Here is a 23,159-nt window from a genome sequence, read left to right as displayed (position 1 = left end):
GCCAAACTTTATAACTCACTTCTATCAATTTATGTGGTCATATGTATGATTACATTTATTTTCAGGCACAAAGGTTCCTGGAGCATAGACTGGCACATAACACATTTAGTGACAAGTTCCTGTATGGTTCCCCGTCACTAGTTAACTGACATCATGAAAGTGGCCAAGCAGATGGTATGTCACGGTTCTTGATAAATATTAATGTTAAGGTTGGCCCTACATGCTCTAGCGCAGGAATCCTACAATCCTACACTAGATCCACAAATATCTAAAGTTGCTTTTATACTGTTCTTAAATTCATGCTGTTAAGTTAGTTTTCCATGGTGCCAGCTTGTTGACTAGATATAACTGGACAAACAGGTTTCCCACCAATATAGAAAAGATTCCAACAGGAAAAACACTGGTAACAAGCTCTAAACTCTGGGATCAGAATTAAAAGAAATCTGCAACAGCTAAATAGGAATTAAGAGAATTGTGTAAAAACTGCCAGCTTCATCAGTTGCTCAACAGTCTTAATTAGATAATTGGTTTCTAACAAGAAAAGACAACCACAGCTTGAAGTAATGATAAAAATCTCCACTTAAGTGAAAAATAATCCAGGAGATTCATACAATTACTCAATTTCCAACAGATATTTAGGAAAGAGTTTGAAAGCTTTTATTGTGCCAACTAAAGATATTGCATGGTGATAGTAGGGGAAAACATCCAGGTGTAGCCATCTGGGATGGCCACTTCCAGAATACAAAATGGATGTTTGCAAAGACTATAGGGAAACATGAACAGTGCTAAGAAAGCAGGCAGGCACAGAGCCTGGATGCGTATTGAGAAGGCAACTCGCAGACGAGACTGAAACTGTAGGTCAATTAGCATATTGATGACCCATCTCCGGGAACAAAGGAATAACATTCAAGTAACCGATATTAAGGCAGACACCTTGGCTATTGTTCCTCTGACTGAGTGGACACCCGAAGTTAAATATAGGCGTTAGCTGTAGAAATAGTTTAGTTTATGGTATCTGTGCATGAGTAGATATTACTGTGTGTGTAAATAAATAGTATTGACTTTGAACTAACTAACTGGTGCATTGGTTCTTTGGTCAGTATTCGGGTTTGAACCTTGTGGCGGTATCGAAAGATACTTGGCGACTCTAGAACAAACATAATTAGGATTAAAGCAACCATATTTAGAACCAGATAAACAGCGCAACACAGGGTTAGTTGGCAGACAGGCTGACTGGGAGAAGAAAAAAAGAACAGCATACATCTTTCCCTACACATGCAGCCCAGCTTAAGGTTTGAAAATTTACAGAACCTGTAGTGTGAAAGTTTGTACTTGTTAGAAACATAAAATTAAATATAGAAATAGTGAGATGACACAGTTACAATGAGGAAATTTAAAAATATTAGAGCTGTATTTACAATAACTTTTATTTGTATCGCACTCAACGCAATAAAACCTCCCAAGGCGCTTCACAGGAGCAGTATAAAGCAAAATTTGATAGCATTTATTTCAGTTTCATAGAGGGTTGTGTTTTCTAATGCTGTCTGGTTATTACTATGCCTAGAAGCCCTAGTTACCAGTTTCCCCACCAAAGTGTTTAAAATACTTTTGATTAACTGATATGAAATCATTTGAACTTCAAAATTGAAATACTTCTTACTGTGCACAGATTTTCTCAAATTATATTACTCTTCTCTGCCATCTTAATATGAAGTACAAATAAGCAGAGTGGTAATCTCGCCCGATTATCAAAACTGTACAATGTTAGTCTTGGCACCTTTTAGTACAATGCAGTGTATTTTGCTTCTGTAGATCACCTGTAAATGAACACAGTCCAATTGCATACAGAATAAAACAATGTAGCACACATTTTATATATTATCAACCCAAAAAGAAAATGCTGGAAAATCTCAGCAGGTCTGGCAACATCTATAGAGAGAGAAAAGAGCTAACGTTGAGTCCAGATGACCCTTTCTACCCTGAAGGAGTACTGCTCTCTTTTCTCTCCCGAAAGATGCTGCCAGACCTGGTGAAATTTTCCAGCATTTTCTTTTTGGTTTCAGATTCTAGCATCGACAGTAATTTGCTTTTATATATTCTCAATGTGAGATTTATTGCAATTAGGATTTATTAAACCTGAACCCATACACATGGGTGAATAAAGACATTGGCCAGTTTACAAACACTGCAATCCTTGTGGGGGAAAAAAAGGACTGAACTATGGCTATAAAGCGAACGGCCTTGTGCACATAAATGCAGATTATCTGCATTAATATGCACTCAAGAGATTTTCAGCTCCTATACGCGCTTTAAAATACGGAAGTCTTGGTAAGTGAACAATTGGTTTAATACCATGACTTCTAATTGTATATAACTGATCTCATACACAGGCAGTCAGCAACCTTCTCAGAAAAGCAACACCTAAAAGAGGCACAGACATATAAAGTAGGCATTAAGTTGGAGATGCACATTATTCTGTTACGTAACTGCAAGATCTCTATATAATAGCAACTTTTATATTACTCTGCAGTCATTGAGTCAGCAGTATATATTTCTTGTAACTAGTGGCAACAAATATGCCCAATTCCCGTTTTTACTGGCAATCCAGAACATAGATTCTGTTTTTACTGGCAATCCGGGGGGGGGGGGGGGATTGTTGGGTTACGGGTATAGGGTGGATATGTGGGTTTGAGTAGGGTGATCATGGCTCGGCACAACATCGAGGGCCGAAGGGCCTGTTCTGTGCTGTACTGTTCTATGTTCTATAGAACATACAGTGCAGAAGGAGGCCATTCTGCCCATCAAGTCTGCACCTACCTACTTAAGCCCTCACTATCTCCGTAACCCAATAACCCTTCCTAACCTTTTTGGTCACTAAGGGCAATTTATCATGGTCAATCCACCCAACCTACACGTCTTTGGACTGTGGGAGGAAACCAGAGCACACGGAGGAAACCCATGCAGACACGGGGAGAACGTGCGGACTCCGCACAGACAGTGACCCAGCGGGGAATCGAACCTGGGACCCTGGCACTGTGAAGCCACAGTGCTATCCACTTGTGCTACCGTGCTGTCCTCAAGAAGCCATCATTTGTTTATTAAATGGATGTTCTCAACAGCTGCCATCGTGATGCAATGTCATGAGTTCAGCAGTTTGAGCATTTGCACTGGCCAAATTGTCATGACCAGTAAGGGTTGAAATCTTATGGTCGTAGAGTGGTAGAAGGACCCAGGTTATTATTGAACTTGAAATGACTGAGCATCAGCTGCAAGGCTCCTGCTAAAACAAACAGATGCTAGTAGTCATCACAAGGCAATTAAGTACAAAAGAGCAAATACGACCCTGCCTTTGCAGACCTCATTCATAACCTGGGTAGTGTTTCGGAAATTGACAAATCAGCAAAAGGTAGAAGAACTTTAAGTGCAGACTAGGACGTGCAATGCAATCAGGTTTCTGTAATCTTTAACAATGGTTTAAAAAGTTGTACTGGAACTAGGTCCCACACAGATAAAAAATTAATTACCATGGCAAGTTTCCACCAATTATGTTCATTTTAAATAAAAGCTTTCTTCGGGAATGAAGGACAATAGGCACCTTTAAAAAATATTACAGTAAATTTTTTAAAACCTGATTAGTGTACACTGAAGGAAGTGGTAAATAGTAGTATATTTTGTTATCTAATATCAGGTCACCCACAGATGGTGACTGGGCATACTAAATGTGCTTTTTGTGACAAACCCATTTGACTGTATTAATAAAACTGCAACAAGTTACCAAATATCACAGATTATGAGAAACAAATTACATTCTAAAATGTTGTCTAGTGTGCCGGTCCATGGAAATTTTTACGTGTATGATTATGCAATGGATTTGAGCAGAATCTCGAACCAGAACTTTCACTTCAGAAAACTAGCATACTTTTTAACCACAATTCGCACCCAGAATGGAAAATGCTGGGCCACTGCGTCTTGTTTTGATCCTGTGATTGTGGATAATTTTTCAAAGGAGGAACATTAAAGGAACTTTGTTGTAACAATAAAAAAATGGATAAAGACTTGTATTCATATAACACTTTTCATGACCACCAGATGCCTCAAAAGTGTTTTACAGCCCATTAATTACTTTTGAAGTATAGGTCGTCAATTTGTTCAGCAAACACTGCAACAAATAGCAGTGTAACAATGACCAGATAATCTATTTCTGTGATTCTGATTGAGGGGTAAATATTGGCTAAAATAAGTCCCTTGCTGTTTTAAAAAGTTCCACAGGATCTTTTACATTCACCCAAGAAGTCAGGTGGGACAAAAGTGAATGTTGGAAAAACTGAGCAGGTTTGACAGCTTCTCTCCGTACAGATGCTGCCAGACCTGCTGAGTCTTTCCAGTATTGTTTGTTTCAGTCTCCAGCATCTGCAGTATTTTGCTTACTTTGGTCAGGTGGGATCTTGGTTTGATGTCTCATCAGAATGATGGCAGCACTTTCTCATTACTACATTGGGATTTTAGCCTTGTTTTTTGTGCTCAAGCCTTGAAGTGGGACTTGAATTCCGAATGTTTTAACTCAAGAGACAAGAGTGCTGCCAACTGGTCCATGGCTGACACATGCAATAGGTTGAGAGAGCCTAACAGGCTTCAAGAGCTAAAGCATTTATTATACAAAAGCACAGACTTCAGCAACAGTTGCCGTTTACATCCTTGTTATGGATGCAAAAGATAATAGGGAAGGCAAATGAAATGTTTTTTATTTCAAGGGGGCTGGAGTATAAAAGTAAAGGGGTGTTGCTGCAACTGTACAAATAATAAGGCCGCATTTAGAATACAGTGTACAATTTTGGTCCCCTTATTTAAGGAATGATATTATATTAATGATATATTATCACTGAAGGTAGTATGGAAGAGAATTACTAGGATGAACCCGAATACGGAGGGACTGCCATGTGAGAAAAGATTAAATTGGTTGAGTCTGTATTCCTTGGAGTTCAGAAGAATAAGAGGTGATATGATTGAAACATAAGATTTTTAAGGAGCAAGATGTTAATGTTAGGAGACTATTTCCACTTATGGGAGTGTAGGACCAGAGGGCATTGTCGCAGAATAAGGGGGTGCTCATTTAAGATGGATTTGAGGAAGAATTTATTCTCTCAAAGAGTGGTGAATCTCCCCGGGGCTGCAGGACAAGGTGTTGTCGAAAACAGGAGTAGGCGAGAGTATGGTATCGGGAGGTTTACAATGAATTAATGGATTGGGAGGGAGCCCCGATAGGAGAAGTTAAAGGGAAGTGGGAGAAAGAGCTGGGAGGGCGTTGGAGGCTGGATGATGGGAGGAAGTTCTGAGGAGAATGAACGCATCATCTTTGTGTGATAGACTTAGCCGTATTCAATTCAAAGTGGTTCATACGGTTCAGATGATAGGGGCCAGAATGAGGTTCTTAGAGACTGTGGAGGACAGTTGTGGGTGGTGCGTGGGTGGGTGGGGGGGGGGGGGGGGGGGGGGGAAGCCACGAACCATGACATGCTTTGGGCTTGTCTGAAGCTGGAGGGATTTTGGCGGGGGTTCGCTGACATTATGTCCAAGGTACTGAACGTGAAGGTTGCCCCGAGTCCAGAAGTGCCGATTTCAGGAGTGTCGGAAGACCCGGGTACAGGAGGTGAAAAAGGCCGATATCTTAGCCTTTACCTCCCTGGTAGCCTGGAGACGGATTTTGCTGGAGTGGGTGGGGAGGGGGAGACTCGGGGTCGCCGAAGCCAGGGGTGTGGCTGAGCGACCTCAAGGAATTCCTTAAGCTGGAAAAAATAAAGTTCACCTTGAAGGGGGGGGGGGGGGGGTATTTATTTATGGCACTTCCTGTATCTTAAAAATATTTTTAAAAGAGTGGTGAATTTTTGGAATTCTTTAACCCAGGAAGCTGTGGAGGCAGAGTGCTTGAACAATTTCAAAGCTGAGATTGCTAGATTTCTTAATCAATCAGTCGGGGAATTAAGGATCACGGCGATGAGGCAGGAAAGTGGACTTAGTGAGTGTTCGATCAGCCATGTGGGCGACATGGTAACACACTGGTTAGCACTGTCACTCCACAGCTCCAGGGTCCCAGGTTCGATTCCCGGCTTGGATCACTGTCTGTGTGGAGTCTGCATGTTCTCCCTGTGTCTGTGTGGGTTTCCTCCAAGTGCTCCGGTTTCCTCCCACAGTCCAAAGATGTGCAGGTTAGTGGATTGACCATGCTAAATTGCCCTTAGTGTCTAAAAAAAGGTTAGATGGGGTTACTGGGATCGGGTGGAGGTGCAGACTTAGGTAGTACGGTGATCTTTCCATGGGCTGGCACAGACTCGATGGGCCGAATGGCCTCCTTCTGCACTGTAAATTCTATGATCTTATTAAATGGTGGACCAGGCTTGAAGGGCTGAATGGCTTACTCCTGTTCCTATTTCCTTTGGTATCTTTAATGAAGTAAGGCATTCCAAGGCACTTAGTTTAATCAGCTAAAAATATTTGACATTTAGCCAAGTAAAACATTAGAAGAGGCGACTAAAAGCTTGGTCAAAAAGGTAGGTTTTAAGAACCATCTTAAAGGGAGGTGGAGAAGCAAAGTGATTTATGGTGTGTTATGATCCAAGCTGATATTACCACTGGACAAGTCAGATCCCTGGGTGGAAGCTGGCTTGATAGATCCTAACTTTTATTGTTTTTAGAAACATGGAGGGAGGCTACTGCAGAGTCACAGTAGCCTGATGAACTTTTATTAAAATAATAAAACATTTATTCAACAAAATTTATTCCATCAGCCCACCCATATCTTTACTGATAAATCCAGATTAGTAAGGCTACCACGAAGTTACAAAATCTATCTTCTACTCAATGTTCACAGTTCGTCTACATCCCATGTAAAGCAATAGGCATCCTGTGGTCGGACACACCAAACTTTGAAACCAAGTGACCGAATCCACCCAAACAGATGCTATGGATCTCTCATCAACAATGGGCGCTCACACCGTGAGCCAAATGGTCTCAGAAATTCTTATCTTTCACACGAGGGTTTACAATCTCCATTCCCGAAGCACTCATTTTGGAATCTTCTCCCAAACACTTTCTCTCAGACATCATCAACAAGGATCCACCTCCAAGGTTTCAATCTCTCCTTCCAATGTTCCTCTCCCCGGATCGCTACGTGCATTCAAGCTTCGCCTTCCTCATACTTTACTCAGCCAAACCCACAGAACACCACTGCCTTACAGCCCATAATAAGGAGTCATCGACCTTTGGCTGTCTTGTCAGATCTTCTGGCTTCTCACAAGTCTTATTTGTCTTTACATCTGTTTCCTGTAGCTTTGTCTCCTCAATTTGGAGTCTTCTCGTTAGCCCCACACTTTTAACTTCACTGAACAGGATCTTGTTCAGATTACTATTCTTTTCCCTCGACGTCATTGTCTTCCTGGGACCTTCTTGCGTCCCAATCCTTGGTTTCTAAAATTTTCTTCCTTTCTTCTGGGACATCTTCACTTCTGCAGCTCTGATCCTGCTTCTTCTGTGCCTCTGAGTAATATTGCTTTCTTCAGAGTCACTTGTCACTTTTTTGTGTTATTTCACTTTATTTTTGTTTCTTCTTCTGCGCAGGTGTAGAGTTCTCTTTAAAACAAAAAGGTGAAAAGAACGAACTGTGCAGATGCGCAGAACCATTTATCGGTCTTAAGACTTTAAACCTAACTGCTCACATGTGGCCATTCGCCGACCAGCACATGTGCAGAACCACCAAAGATCTAAAAAGGATGTGCTGCCTACTCAGAACTGGCGCAGGCACAGACAGCTGAGGCCACTGGAACTTGTCGTTCCCAGTCTCCGAGGCCTGATCTCAGTTTTTAAAGCTAAGTTTATTTGTCTTTTTTCCTGTGCTTGCAACAAGTGGGGATTCCCGAGCTTAGAGTAGTTGAAGACAATGGCGGCCCAAAGGAAGCTGGGGAGACATACGAGGTGAGAATGAGAGAAATGAAGAGTTCTTGGAGGATTTGCCACCAATGTTCTGTATAAACTGTCTGGTCATCCTGAAATTCCTGTGCAGGCAGGGCACAATGTGACCCCTTCAAGTTGCCACATGTGCATGGCCGCATAAAACAGTTAACGGCCACGTGCACTAATTTAATAGGTTCCAGACAACAAAAAAGAGATGCTGGCTGTAGCATTGGAGTAACTGCAATTAGTGATGATCAATATGGGAGATTGATAATGAGAATTTTAAAATCCTTGACTCAGCTCATATGCTGCAGAAAATCTCATCAATGCCCTTGTTACCTCTTGACCTGACTACAGCTAACCTCGCTTCTTGACTCCATAAACGTGGTGAACCAAAACTCTTCGACTAGTGGCCTACCTCACACGGAGACCTTCTTTGCCAATTACAACTGTGTTCAGTGACAAATTGGCACTCTTGTTAAGGAATGCTTTTATTTTAAAATCATCCTTGTTTTCAATGACCATGGCCCTCCCTATCATTGTGTTCACCTCGACTTCTGGTGATGACGATGTGCTGAGCAGTCGCTCGTTAGGTGGACTCCTCCCGTGGACCCGAAAACCAGCCACTTTTCAACATAATTTGCCAAAAAGACGCAGCAATCCATTCCCCAACCTTAATAGGACACAGGAAGGAAGAAAGTGAGGGATTGCAAACAAAAATCCCCGCAGAAAACCAAGCTGGAGGCAGAACAGACACCAGGAGTAGAAGGGGCAAGGGACGACCACACTAGACGAGCCAATTGGCGCACGAGGAGGCGGAGCGCAAGTTTACCGAAACAAAAAGAACAGGCAAGACAAAGGACAGACAAGAACAAATCCCTCCTGAATCAGGGGGGGAACTGGAAGGCATCCTTCACCGAGGCGCTGAGGGAGCGGGAGGTAAAATTGGAGGTGAAAGCAGACATTGAGGCCGCGGTGAAGGAAACAGTGGTCGAGATGCTGGCTCAAATACAGCTCGCCCTGAGTGGAGCAGAGAAGAGACTGGAAGACCAAGAGGTGACCATCAAAGCATTGGAAAAGGCCACAACCGACCAGAGTGATCGGATCGTGGCACTGGAGAAGGAGGTGATGAGTCTGAAGGGCAAAGTGGAAGATCAAGAGAACCGCTTGAGAAGGCAAAACTTGCAGACTGTGGGACTACCTGAGGGGATTGTAGGCAAGGACCCCGTGGTATACGTAACCGAGATGCTGGGCAAATTAGTGGGGAGAGAAACATTTTCGCAACCCGTCAGAAATGGGCAGGGCACATCGATCGCTGCGCCCAAAACCCAAAGCAGGGGAGCAACTGAGGGCAGTAATAGCCAAGCTGCACCATACGACGACCGAGAGAGAATTCTGCGCTGGGCCAGACAGGTCCCAAGACCTGCCGCTGGGAAGGACACAATATTAGGATATACCAGGACATTGGGGCAGATTTGGCCAGGAAATGGGCTAAGTTCAATAGGGCAAAAGCAGCCCTGTACAAGAACGACGTACGCTTTGGTATGCTGTACCCAGAGAAGCTCTGGGCAAAGAACATTTCTTCACAGCCCCCGCCGAGGCAAACAAGTTTGTTGAGGAATGCGGGCTGGAACAGCGACAGCAGGGGAAGCAATAACAGGCCCCTGGCAAGAAGCAACAGCACACCAATGAGCCGATGCGGTGGGGTGGGTGAAGAAGCACCTCTCCCCCATCTCCGCCACAAATCACACTCTGAACGACAAAAGGCAAACCACTACCCGAGGGACCACTTCACGTGGGAACTCGTGATCTTGCACAAAAGAAGGTACAAAAGAACGAACATAGCGGAAAAGGGAGAGCGAAGTGGCAAGCGAGAGGAGTGCAGGGTAAGATGGGGAAAGAATGGGCAGTAACTACAGAGTGTGGGCGAAGGAAAGCGAGACAGTAACTCCCGGAAGGGGGGGGGGGGGTCACCGCACTAACAGGAAAGCTAGCGCCAGGGGTATGCAGCAAAGCAGGGCCAGGGCGCACCCCCAAAAGGGGGGGGGGGGGGGGCAGCATCAGGCAGGGGGGGGGGGGGGGGGGGGGGGAAGCAAACAGGGATCGGAGCTGGGGGAAGGGGGACAAAAGTGGGGAACACGGGGTGGGGGGGGAAATAGGACTAGAACAAGAGCAGCAATGAGGCTACAAAGAGCCACAACCAGGGGCCCAGAGCAAAGAAACACTGCAAGCAACCACCCAGTACGGTCTCTGGACGAAGGGAGACCTCGGAGTGCTGAGGCCTACCCACGTGGCGGACGTACAGTGGGTGGCCATGTTGGGTGGTCCTGGACAAAGGGGGACCCCGGAGTGCAGGGGCAGATCCACATGGCGGACACCCGTTGGCGGCCATATTGGTGCCCTCTGGACAAAGGGAAACCCCGGAGCGCAGGCATCCGACTGCATGGGGAGAGCAGCGATAGCGGCCATCTTGGACGGCCCCTTAAAATTGGGAAACCCCAGAGTGCAGGGGCACGTCCACCAGGTAAGTATGTATGGTTAATCCCACAGGAGCAGGGGGCACAGAAGCTGCCTACCAGGATAGTCAACTGGAACCAAAGAGAAAATGCTGGAAAATCTCAGCAGGTCTGGCAGCATCTGTAGAGAGAGAAAAGAGCAAACGTTTCGAGTCCAACGTAAGGGGACTCAACGGCAGTGAAAAGATCCAGAGTTCACCCACCTAAGAAACATGAAAGCCGACATAGTCTCCCGCTAAGAGACACACCTGAGAGAGCAGGACCGACCGTGGGTAAGGGCTGGGTGGGACAGACCTACCATTCCTGCTACGGGACGAGGGCCAGGGGTTGGCAGTACTGATCAACAAGAGGACGATGTTTAAAGTGACGAAGACGGTTATGGACAACTTGGTCGTTTTATGGAGCAGATGGGGGCGGTGGATCATTGGAGGTTCTTTGTGGTGGGTGCTTCCAGGGCTGGTCAAAATGGAATACTTCGCAATTGTAATCTCTGACCATGCTCCACATTATTATGGATGTGAGCTTGGAGATGGGCAGGGCCCAACGCCCCACATGGAGGTTGGACACTGCCCTACTAGCCAACAAGGTTTTTAGCGAAAGGGTATCACAGGCCATAGAGGAGCATATACAGAACAACCAAAACGGGGAGGTCTTGTCCTCCACATTCTGGGAGGCGCTAAAGGCCATAATTAGAGTGGAAATTATCGCCTTCAAAGCGTGAAGAGACAGGGAGGAAAGGACAGCTAGGCAGCAGCTGGTCGACTCCATACTGGAGGTAGACCATAAATATTCTGAGGCCCCGACTATAGAGCTCCTGGAGGATTGGAAAAAGTTACAAGTGGACTTTGACTTGCTCTCCACAAGGAAGGCAGTGCACCAACTTCGCCAGGCACGGAGGACCCTGTACGAACATTGAGACAAAGCCAGCCGCCTGCTGGCATACCAGCTGAGAAAGCAGGCAGCCACTAGAGAGATCGCACAAATCAGAGACAGCGGACGCATATTACAAACAGACCCAGAAAAGGTCAACAAAACCTTTAGAGGCCTTTTACCGAGAGCTGTACTCCTCGGAACCCCCAGCAGGGGAATCGGGGATAAAACAATTCCTCAATGGACTGGACATGCCAGTTGTGGGGGAGGACATAAAACGGGGTTGGGGGGGGGGGAAGAGAGAGAAAGAATGAAAGAATGCTAGGATCTCAAAGAAGGTCCTGCAGAAAACAAAGTCCAGGGGAGAGCTAGCCCTCCCAAACCTACAATACCACCACTGGGCGCCGACAGCCGAACGAGTAAGGGGATGGATTAAGGAGCCAGAAGCCGAGTGGGTGCGCACGGAGGAGGCCACCTGCAGGGGGATGTCACTCTGGGCCCTCGCCATGGCGGCATTCCCATCCCCACCCAAAAACCACACTACAGCAGCACAGTGGTGGTAGCCACCCTCCAGACCCGGAACTAACTACGGCAGCAATTCGACCAGACCGAAATGTCCGACAAAGCCCCCATCTGCAATAGCCACAGGTTCACACCAGCACTCACTGACGCCATCTTCACAAGGTGGAGGCAGGACGGGGGTGGGGGTGGGGGTGGGGACTGATAGATAGTTAGGGACCTATACACCGACGCCAGGGTCACGACACTGGCCGAACAGACGGAGAGATTTCAACTAGCTAGGGGCAACGAACTAAGGTTCCTGCAGCTCAAAAACCTCCAACAGAAGGAGACAAGGATGTACCCACGGCCACCACAACGGACACTACTAGAGGTGTTAGTTGACGCAAACATTCCAGGTAAAGGAAATTGTAATGGCATGTACAAATGACTGGTGGAAAGGGCCGACACCCTACTGAACGCAACAAGGAAGAAATGGGAAGAAGACCTGAGGCTCGAAACAGGATGGGGTGTGAAACACTACATAGGGTCAATTCCACCTCCACGTGCACGAGACTCAACCTAATGCAACTAAAGGTGGTACATAGAGCCCACTTAACCAGAACCCGAATGAGTAGGTTCTTCCCGGAGGTGGAGGACAAATGTGAACGGTGCCAAGGAGGCCCAGCCAACCACGCCCAAATATTTTGGTCTTGCCCAAGACTTAGTGGCTATTGGGCAGCCTTTTTCGAGGCAATGGCCAAAGTGGTTGGGGTGAGGGTGGAGCCGCGCCCGAAAGTTCCATCTTTGAGGTATCAGACCAGCCAGATCCTCTTCATGGGGAGGAGGGTGGTTGCCCTTGCTTTTGCCTCCTTGATCGCCCGCCGTAGAATCCTGCTCAGCTGGCGGTCAGCAGCACCACCCAAAGCTGCAGACTGGCTGTCCGACTGATCAGAATCTCTCCAAATGGAGAAAGTCAAATTCGCCATCTGAGGGTCGGGTGATAGCTTCCTCAGAACTTTGGAGCCATTCATCCAACTGTTCCGGGATCTGTTTGTGGCCAACGAACGAACAAACTGGTGAATAATCAAGTCGCCAAGAGCAAGTAGCCAAAGCATGAGAAAAGAGGAGGGAAAGACGGGGGGGGGGGGGGGGGGGGGGGAGAGAGAGAACAGAGCAAGAGAGAAAAGAAAGGAGAGCTGCAAGGATGGAGAAAGAAGGAAAGACGGGGAAAAGAACAACAGAGGGGAACCAGAGAGGGGGGAAAGACGAGGGAACACAAACTGGAAGGAGAGCACAGGAAAGGACAAAGACCATGACGAACACAGCGACAGAGAGCAAGAAAGTACAAGAGGAAGAAACGACGAACGGCCGAAGCAGAGGCAAACGCACAACAGCGAAAACCGATCGGGAGAAACAAGCAACATTGGGGGTGTTACCCACACTCAATCTATTTTGTATTACTGGTGTTGTATGTACTCTTTAAAAAAAAAACAGAAGAAAAGAAACGGGAGGTTCCCCCCCGCCCCGGACATGTATACAAGTATGATCCTTTCCAGTATCTCAATTAATTGTCTTTCCAGTAACTCGATGTATATACACTTTCCCAGTTTTTACCTCCCCACACCCTGGTTTTTTACTTTATATTTATGTGATCTTGCTAATTATATAGCGTTGTTGTTTTTATCTTCTTCGTATTACCTTCTTTCTCCCCCCACCCCCCCCAATCTCTCTTCTTTGTGTGCACCTGTAAATATACTATGTTCGAAAAATCCAATAAAAAACATTTATTAAAAAAATCATCGTGACCAGAGACCAACTCTGGTCTCTTGTGCATCCCTGATTTTTGTTACTCATCATTAGTGGTTGTACCTTCAGCCTCCCAAACCTCTAGGTTTCTCTCTATTTCCTTGACTATGCTCCTTACTAGCTTTTTGATAAAGCTATTGTTAATTTGCCCTGACGTGTCTTTGTGATTCAGAGTCAAAATGTTTGACAGTGCTCCTGTGATGTGGCTTGGTTCGTTTTACTATCTTAAAAGCCATATAGTAGTTAAAAGCAATTTGCTCCGGATGCTTGAATTTGAAACAAAAACAGAAACTGCTGGACGATCTCAGCAGGTTTGACAGCATCTGTGGAGAGAGAGAGAAGGGAACTAATGTTTCGAGTCTGGATGACAAAGAGTCTTGACAAAGAGTCATCCAGACTTGTAAAACTTTAGCTCCCTTCTCCCTATAGTAGTTGTTGTTTTTGGTGGAGTGGAAGCCAATGGAGGCCAGCACGCATCGGGTGATAGACCAAGTGTGATTTACATAAGCAAAATACTAGATTAGATGCGAGGAGGTGTTTCTTTTCACAGAGAGTCCTTGATTTAGAGAAGAAGTTGTTATCTTACAGTGAATGCAAACATCAAAAGAGAGCTGGAAGGATTTCTGACCATGGCTGTCCCACGAGATATAAAAGGTAGATAGAGTATTGTAGATATGTCTCTCAGTTACAGTAGATTCTAGGAACCTTGAGGGGTTACAGGGGATTTGGCTTAAGGGATTGTGTGGCTAGTTGGTTTGTTGGAGTGGGTGAAAGGGTTACGGTGTGCATAACTTGAACTATGTGTATATGGACTTCCTAGCCTTTTCTTGCTAATTTTCTTATATCTTAAAATGCCAAAAATAATAAGTCCTACATGCAATTAATTTGCAATAAGACTGCTCAGTAAAATAAGAAAATGGCAGCTGTAGTATTCTCCATAGCTAACAATGCAATGTAAAAAGCAGTTTAACCTGAATGAAACAATGAGCATTATTGCTACATTCTCTTCAAAGTATCAACAGCGGCAGAGCACCACAAGTACAAGAAAATAAAGCCAACGCATGACATGGAATCTAATCTCCAAACATATCACGGTAGAAATCCATTAACCTTTGTCGAACTAAAAGGAAAGTATCCAAAAGGCTCTCCACATGTCTGCATCTTGTGAGTTCCAACAGCACAGTAAACAAAAAGCTCATAATTTTGATCAGGTGTAGCTTAGTAACTAGATTGTTGACACTGCAAAAAATATATCAGTAGTTCAATTCAGATCGTAGAAGGCCCACTGAAAACAAATCATTACATTTGAACGAGATTACATAATTATTTCTTGGTATAGAAAGCCCCATAGAAAGCCATGTGGCATCAAATGGCAAATTAAGTCAATGCATGTACAAGTTCTAAGAGAAATATATCCTGACTGCAGTTTCATTAAGAATGAAATTTAAAAACACGACGAGGCAACAATACCAATGTAACAGCCTTTGTAAACGGAATTACTGGAACGCCATCATATACTCAACATATTGTAACCAAAATATTTCAAGGTGACAAGAAACGTTTGACTTCCAGTTTGTAATTCTACCATGCACATTTACCTGCAAACAATTGAACAAACAACAAAATCTTACAAGTTGATTCATGTTAAATTTGATTTCTCATTCAGGTAAAATGCTATGAAACTGGTTAAGTGAGTGGGTAAACACTTGGCAGATGGAAAGTGAATGTGAATGGCAGGAAAAATTAAGGAGCTGAATATTAATTGAATGGAGAAAGTCTACAGAAAGCTACAGCTCAGAGGGATTGGGGGGGTCCTCCTGCATAAATCACAAAAAGCTAGCATGCAAGTTCAGCAGATATAAGGGAAAGCAAATGAAATGATGGCCTTGATTATGGGGTTATGGGGATAAAGCCAGGGCCGGCTCAAGGCACCGGCAACTCGGGCTGTTGCCCGGGGCGCCATGTGCTCGGGGGCCCCAGACTCGGGTCCCGCGCATGCGCAGTTGGGCCGGCGCCAACCAGCGCATGCGCGGTGGCCGCATTCCCCGCGGTCCGTCCCCTCGGTCCGCTCCCGCCCCCCCCGCCTCGGGTCCGCCCGCCCCGCCCCCCCCCTCGGGTCCGCCCGCCCCCCCCCCCCCCCCTCGGGTCCGCCCGCCCCGCCCCCCCCCTCGGGTCCGCCCGCCCCGCCCCCCCCTCGGGTCCGCCCCCCCCCCTCCTCGGGTCCGCTCCCCCCCCGGGTACAGATTTTAATCTGTAATATTTTTTCTCTCCCCTGTTTAGTATGTGATGCGGGCAGATGCTACAGAGCTCACTGCGTGGCTGCTGTTCTGAGACCTTAAGATCTGTGTTGGAATACAGCCATTTTATGAAGCAGTGGAGTGCCCATTGAGCAGTGGTAGTTCGTTAAGGCCTTGGGCAAAGCTTATGGGTTTAACAATATCGTCAGAAGCCCGAGACACAAACGTCTGACGCCCTGATGTAAAGTCTTGCCACATTTACTGAAGACATTCGCTCACCAGTTCCCCACACACCCGCACACCCCCCCCCCCCCGCCATGTGTGCGAGAATAAAGATAGAAGTAAGCCATTACATGTTTGTATAAGTGCTCTTCATCTGTGGATTTATTAACAAAAGTAAATAAACAGACTCCGCCGCGGTGCTGGGAAAATACTATTTTTGGACGTAGGGTTTTTCTTTTCCTATTTTTACTAAATGGGAAAGTGAAGGGTTATTATTGTAAACTGGCAGATGTTTTTATGTCATAGACAGGAAGTCACCAACAGTCATGATGTTGTCAACAACCGCTTTCATTTCACTGCATCTTTAAAGTCGAGGGTGCTGCACAGAATGGTTATCAAACAAAATTTGACATCAAGTCACATGAGGCGCGGTTGGATCAGGTGACAGGAATCTTGGTCATTCATCAAAAAAGTAGACTAACGGAGTGTCGTAAAGGAGATTGGAGGTGAGCATTCCGGAGATTTGAGGAGAGCATTCCGGAGCTTCAAGTCCTGGACAACTGAAAGCGGGTTCGACGTTGAGAATGCGGAAAAGGTCGGAGGCCCTCTCGGCCCCCCCCCGGCCACGCCCCCCCCCCCCCCCGCTCCCCCCCCCCCGGCCCCGCTCCCCCCCCCCCGGCCCCGCTCCCCCCCCCCCCGGCCCCGCCCCCCCCCCCCCTGCCGCCCCCCCCCCACCCCTGCCGCCCCCCCCCCCACCCCTGCCCCCCCCACCCCTGCCCCCCCCCCCACCCCCCCCCACCCCTGCCCCCCCCCCAAGGGCGCCGAAGCTCAGCTTGCCCGGGGCGCCAGCAACCCTAGGGCCGGCGCTGGATAAAGCGGGAAAGTGGAGTTGAGGATTATCATTTAAGATCAGTCATGATCTCATCAAATGGGGGAACAGACTCGATGGGTCAAATGGCCTACTTTTGCTCCTATGTCTTGTGGTTTCAGAATTGAAACTGTATAATATCAGGTGTTAATAAATCCTATGAGTTTAAATTATGAAGAGAGATTAAAAATCTTCAAGATGAACCTGGGACTGCGAAGCATATTCAAAAAATTCTAGACCTTTCAGGAGATAAATTTGGAAATACTTCTACATACACAAGGGTATTAAAAGTTTGGTGCTAGATCAATTGTTAATTTAAAAACTGAGATTGATGTATTTTTGTTAGACATGTGTAATAAGGGAGATGGCCAAAGAAGAGTATATGGAGGTAGGTCACAGGTCAATCATAATCTCATTTAACGGTGTGTAACCAGTTCGAGGGATGAAATGGCCTAATCTTGTTCTTAATGTATGTTTCTGTACTGAAAATGTCAGTCCTCCAACTACTGTTATGTACTTCCATATTTAAGCAGGGCAGACATTCAAAATATCATGTATCCATATGATTAAAATACACGCAGTGCATGATTTAATCATACATATTGATATACACAATTAACTAAGTTGGTCAGAGGGGGGTAGTGAGAAACTAAATGAAACAGGAGAAAAGAAAAACAAGGTGGACAAAGAATAGGAATAGAAAACACTAGAGTAAGAAATAATAAGGTCTTGGGGTCAGAGCAAGAAGCAATTCAATAAAGTCTAAATTAGGTTACAGTGCATGTTTGAGGAACATTAAGTTGGTGAGCTGCAAATACAGATAGCTAAGTGGATATATGATATTGTGGTGGTGATAATGTAAACCTAGCTCATAAAAGAGAAGGCCTGGGTACTAAATATTCCTGGATACAGGGTGTTCAGGAAACATAGGGAAGGAAAGAAAGGAAGAAGAATTGAAGTATTGGTTAAGGAGACTATTAAATATTGGAGAGGATGTCTTAGAGGGGGTCAAGGACAGAATATATTTGATTAGAGGTAGGAAGCAATAGGCATCATTACAATTGGGATATTCTATCGGCCAACCAGTGGGAAAGATAGAGAGGAGCACATTTACACGGAAACTATATAGAAGTGCAAAAGCAGTTATAATTGAGGACTTCAATTATCCTAACATAGATTAAGATAATAGGGTAAAAAGACAGGGAGGAGGAAAAGTTTATGACCTGCGTACAGGAGAATTTTCTACATTTTTGTTTCCAGTACACTGAGAAATGAGGCATTACTGGAAAACCAGTTCTGGGAAATGAGATGGGGTGGGAATGAGGTGGATGAAGTGTCAGTCCTCCACATTATTAAGGTATAACCCCGAATTTGGTGTCATCCACAAATTTTGAAATTATACTTCCAAGTTCAAGTTGTTTATATGAATGGCAAACAGCAGTGGAACCAACACCGATTCCTGTGGAACACCATTCCCCACCTTTGACCTATCAGAGCAACTATCTTCAACATTTTCAGTTTTGGGGCCAGCTTCCTATCCATGGAGCATTAGAAAGATTAGCTCATTTTTTTGTGCTGTACTTGCCACAAATGTGCTGTGAAGTGTTAGCATAATTAATGTATGCTTATATTTACTATTTCAGCACTACATTACTGTACTTTATTATTTTTTGTTTTACAATCACTTTATTATATTGTCTGCAACATTGATAGTGACTTGTCTACCACTACACCTACATTCCATATGCTAGGCTGTGCTAATCCAAATTCTTCTTGAATCTTTAATAAAATATCCATGGGCACAGCCACCTCCAATAAGTCACTAGAATCCTGCATGGAATACATCAATGTTTAAGTCTGTAGGACTACAGGCAACATAACCAAACAATAAACATGATGAAACCAAAAGTGACAAGAGAAGAAAACGCCATTTATACAGCTAGTCCATAACATATGTTATAAGTCATAACACCCTAAAGTAATTCACAATCAATGAGCTAAAACAAAATCTCTCGGGATTATGAGCAATAATGTTGACGTAAATTGCTTGCTCCATAAATTGTTGCATTGAAGGGGAAAGACAGCAACCCCCCTCAATTTATTATACCTTAGATGAGCGAAATGTTTCCTCAAATTGCAATTACATGAACTAAGACATTTCTGTTGAAAATAAACATGTCCAAGTCTCCAAAAACAAAACCAGATAATAATTATACATGGAAATGGTTTGAATATGACAAAAAGGGACTACCACATCTCATCGAGCCATCAGCATTCGATTTTATGTCAGTCTTCCAGTCAATCATAAAGTCCTTTCTCTCCTATTTTGCATTCTCATACTGCTCTACAACTATGTTCAAACACAATAGCAATAATTTCTCCAGCTATGTTAACAGCACTTACCATAACATCCTTTTTTTGAAAAAAAAGACATTTGAATTTCATCAAAAGCATCTATTGTACATATTATATTGGAGTTGGCTCGGTGTTTTTGGGTGTCTGGCAGCGAGTGATAAAGTCTGCGTGTGGGCCTCACATACACTCCCTCCTTCCCCTCCTCGCCCCAAGGATATTTTATATATTTTTGGATGTACACAATGGGAATACTTTATTGCTATCTATTTAAGAAATCAATGGCCAAGAGGAAGAATAAGCAAGAAAACAAATAATTAACCACCAAAGAAAGGTGAATGTATATTTTTGTCCATTACCCAATATGAAGGTAGTTTTTTGGAAATTATGGCCCTTCACACAAGCAGTTAGAACAATTAATTTTCTTCATCATCTGCTCCATCGTGAACTTGGCATGTTACAGAATATGTGACAATGTTGCACTGAAGTAAGACCTGCCTACAGCATAAATTATGAAATTATGCAGTTCTCAAAGTTCTCATCCACCTAAACAAGAATCCTCACCAGAGTTGGGAGCGCAGAAATATCTTTTTCAGAAATAACATTTTCAACTGACATGACAGCACTACATAGTTACCACTAATGAAAAATGTGCATTATGAACGGTTCTGTATTAAATTCAAATACATCAGCCTGACCTTTCATTCAAGGCCCTGTTGGGTTCACATCCCAATGTTGTTCATATAAGATCTGCTACTTTTGAGAGATAAATGTTACCAGTTTTTACCAAGGCTGCAAGATAATGCCTTGTATAGCTGTGGAACTTTTAATCATGAAGGTAAGGATCAATTTTGTGCATCACTGAAGAGCATCAACAAGCCTCAGAATATAGGCCGTCACACACTCTGCTGGACTGCTTTTTGTGTGTGTGTGTGTGTGGGGGGGGGGGGGGGGGGGGGGGAGGACAGTTTGGTGGTGAAAGGTGATAGAAAAATGTTACAATGTACATATTAATTTCTAGAAAACAATAAAATGGTTCAGCAAATTTTGCCTTTCTTGAATGCAAAGTCTGCAATTTGAAAACTCCAGTTAGATATGCAGCATACCAAGATAGCCCTTCTCTGGATATATTTACGGAGTAGTTTTGCCAGCCATGAAAAAGTTTGCCATTCTTTCTTTTTTAGATAACATGTCATGTCGCCCTAATGACATTTCAACTCCCCTCCCCAACATAAACTGGAGTTTTACTCATTTTTTAGGTAACTGACAACTTGACGAAGTCAGACCATCAATGGAATGAAAAGGTAGTTAAATCATTTGCAATACAGGCACCTCTACATTATTTAATGATTTTTAAACGTTACTCCATTTAGGAGTAGTCCTATTTTTATTTCCAAACTTCAGGACACGTGCAGTAATTGTTGAATTATACAGTGCACAAGATGCCCAAATCATCAAGTCAGGCTTGGGCTGTAAGAGCAGCAATGTTTATATTGTTCAGGGGTCCTGCGACCCAACTTTACGGCTTACATTGCATTTAATAAAAAAAGACGCATACTTGAAAATATAAAAGAGTTGCCCCCCCCCCCCAATAAAACATTGAACCAAACTGTTAACATTGCAAAGACGCAAAAAAAAGAAACGAACAAAGGAGAACAAAGGGAAATACGGTATTTTTAAAAAATGCTAACTGTGCAAGAAATCATGAAACCTTCAACTCAATGTCTAAAAGACTGCGACAACGTCTCGATCGGCTATTAGAGCGTGTCGATTTTGGGTCAATTGAGGTAAGGAAAAGTGGTGCTAAGATGTGGGCCGGTGAGAGACAAAGAGAGCGGTTCCTGGACTTGGAGAGACAGAACCCGATCCCATCCCCTTCCTCGACGGGGGAAGCATTCCTCTTGACTGCCAGCATCAGCTGCAGCTCCTGCACCGAGCTGGAGACATGGCAAGGCGGGGGGGGGGGGGGGGGGAGGGAGACATGGCAAGGCGGGGGGGGGGGGGGGGGAGGGAGACATCCCCCAACAATGCCACCACGGTGCGAGGCAGCATTCTCCCCGGGCTCAGCGGCCACCCGACCCCGGGGCGAGGAAGGGAAGGAGGGAGTGTATGTGAGGCCCACACTCAGACTTTATCACTCGCCGCCAGACACCCAAAAACACCGAGCCAACTCCAATGACAGAAATTTGACCAAAAAAACTTGAAAACCGTCAGGAATAAAAGGAGCGAGAAAGATAGAGATCTTGAGTAAACGACAGCGGCTTCTCTTACCCCCTGTGCCGTCGGAATTCTCGTTTAAACTGCCTGAAGAATCATGCTGAGTGCCCACACACCCTCCCATGGGTGAGCTCCTGTCACTTTTACAACAAACCCAACTGACCCGGCCCGCAGCCCCGGCCGGCACTCACTCAGACTGGCTGGCTGGCTGAGCGGCGCGTCCCCGCCACCGGGCGCGCGCCTCGCAGCTCCCTCTCCGCCCCCCCCCCGGAGGGCCGGCACGCACTGCCTGACTGGCTCAGCCGCGCGTCCCCGCTAGCGGGCCGCGCGCCACTGACTCGCGCAATCGCGCGTGCCCTGCCCGAGGAGGCGCGCATCCGGCCGGCACTCACTCAATGGCCCAGCTGTTCCGCGCGCTCCCGCCCGCCCCTGAGCGTCACAGCCCACCAAGGCCCGGCCCGGCCCTCCCACTTAGACCCGCCTCCTTCTTGTGTGCGGCCACGCCCCTTTCCCGCCGTCCGCCCGCTCGCGCGCGATCCCGGCTCCTGCATTCGCAAGCCCCGCCCCCGGACTGGACACGCCCCCCTCCCCGCTCTCTATGAGCGCGACGTCACGTGCAGCTCCATTCGGCGCTCGCCCTGAAGAGCTGTTTGTGCTGGGTTTGTTTCCGGCATTATTTGGCAATTATTTTACTGTTGTGTTTTGGGATCACGTTTTTTATGTATCTGTGATCTTTAAAGGAGTTTTTATCCCCACCTTGTCCACTTCTATCTCCAGTGCGCATGTCCTAATCGGGTTGCTAACCCTCGAGGATTAACCTGAAGTCTCTAAGGATTCTGCAACCCTGGAGAAGAATCATAAGAACTTTAAATAACATTTAAAAAAATGTTTTCGAACATTTCTCTTTTAACGGGCATTTGTTGAAAATGGTGGTAAAGGATATTTGGCTGGCAGTCAAGCACCATTCAATTGGGTAATGAGTTTGGTTTCCAATTGGAAGGCAGTATGTTATAAGGATGGATATGTTGACTGATTAATGGGGTAAGTCATGTGTTGAAACCTCCAGGGTCAATCACGTTGGCACCTTAGTCTTAACTCTCATCATGTCCCATTCACATGTCCTGTGTTCACTGAGCTACATCTCCCAATGTGGCAGTGCCTCTATTTTAAAATTCTATTTTCCTGTTCAAATCCTTGCGAGGATTCATCCCACACTATCGCTGCAATCTCCTGCAATGTAACAAGTCTCTGTGATCTGGGTACTTCTCCATTTCTGGCCTCTTGTACAGTCCCAATTTTATTTGATCCACTATTTGTGGACATGCCTTTAGTTTGATCCTGCACTCTAGCTTCCTATATTAAACATCTCTGGCCTGCTTGAGATGCTGTTTGAATCCTGTCCTCCTTTCCCCTTAAGTGATTCGATGACAAATTTTGCTTACCAATGCTTCTGTGTGCACCTTGAGACATTGTATTAAGTTAAATACTGTCAGACTCTGCACATCTTTTGTTTCATTTCTTTTCTTGCCTCATCTTGTTGAATGTGCAAACACTAAAGATGCTTTTGCAGCAGAAACAGAAGGTTGAGCAGTCTCCTTGCACTGTTCAGAGGAATCGGGATGACAG

The 23,159-nt window shown here is 45.3% G+C and overlaps 1 protein-coding gene across 2 annotated transcripts in view; it reads right to left on the bottom strand.

The window, feature by feature from the left end:
• The window catches only part of ubtd2 (ubiquitin domain containing 2), a 102,972-nt gene extending 81,253 nt beyond the window's left edge, over nt 1-21,719 (bottom strand). The window contains exon 1 of one of the 2 annotated variants that reach the window (XM_038795533.1): nt 21,588-21,719. In XM_038795533.1, coding sequence (XP_038651461.1) covers nt 21,588-21,657 — 70 coding nt within the window. In that variant the 5' untranslated portion in view covers nt 21,658-21,719. The remainder of the gene's footprint in view (nt 1-21,587) is intronic. The other variant, XM_038795536.1, reaches the window with a different exon arrangement.
• Nucleotides 21,720-23,159: the final 1,440 nt, after the last annotated feature.

The sequence above is a fragment of the Scyliorhinus canicula genome, chromosome 4 (assembly GCF_902713615.1).
Source record: "Scyliorhinus canicula chromosome 4, sScyCan1.1, whole genome shotgun sequence".
NCBI classification, from domain to species: Eukaryota; Metazoa; Chordata; class Chondrichthyes; order Carcharhiniformes; family Scyliorhinidae; genus Scyliorhinus; species Scyliorhinus canicula.
The sequence above is the reverse complement of the archived record's forward strand: the minus strand, read 5'-3'. Positions and strand labels throughout refer to the sequence as shown.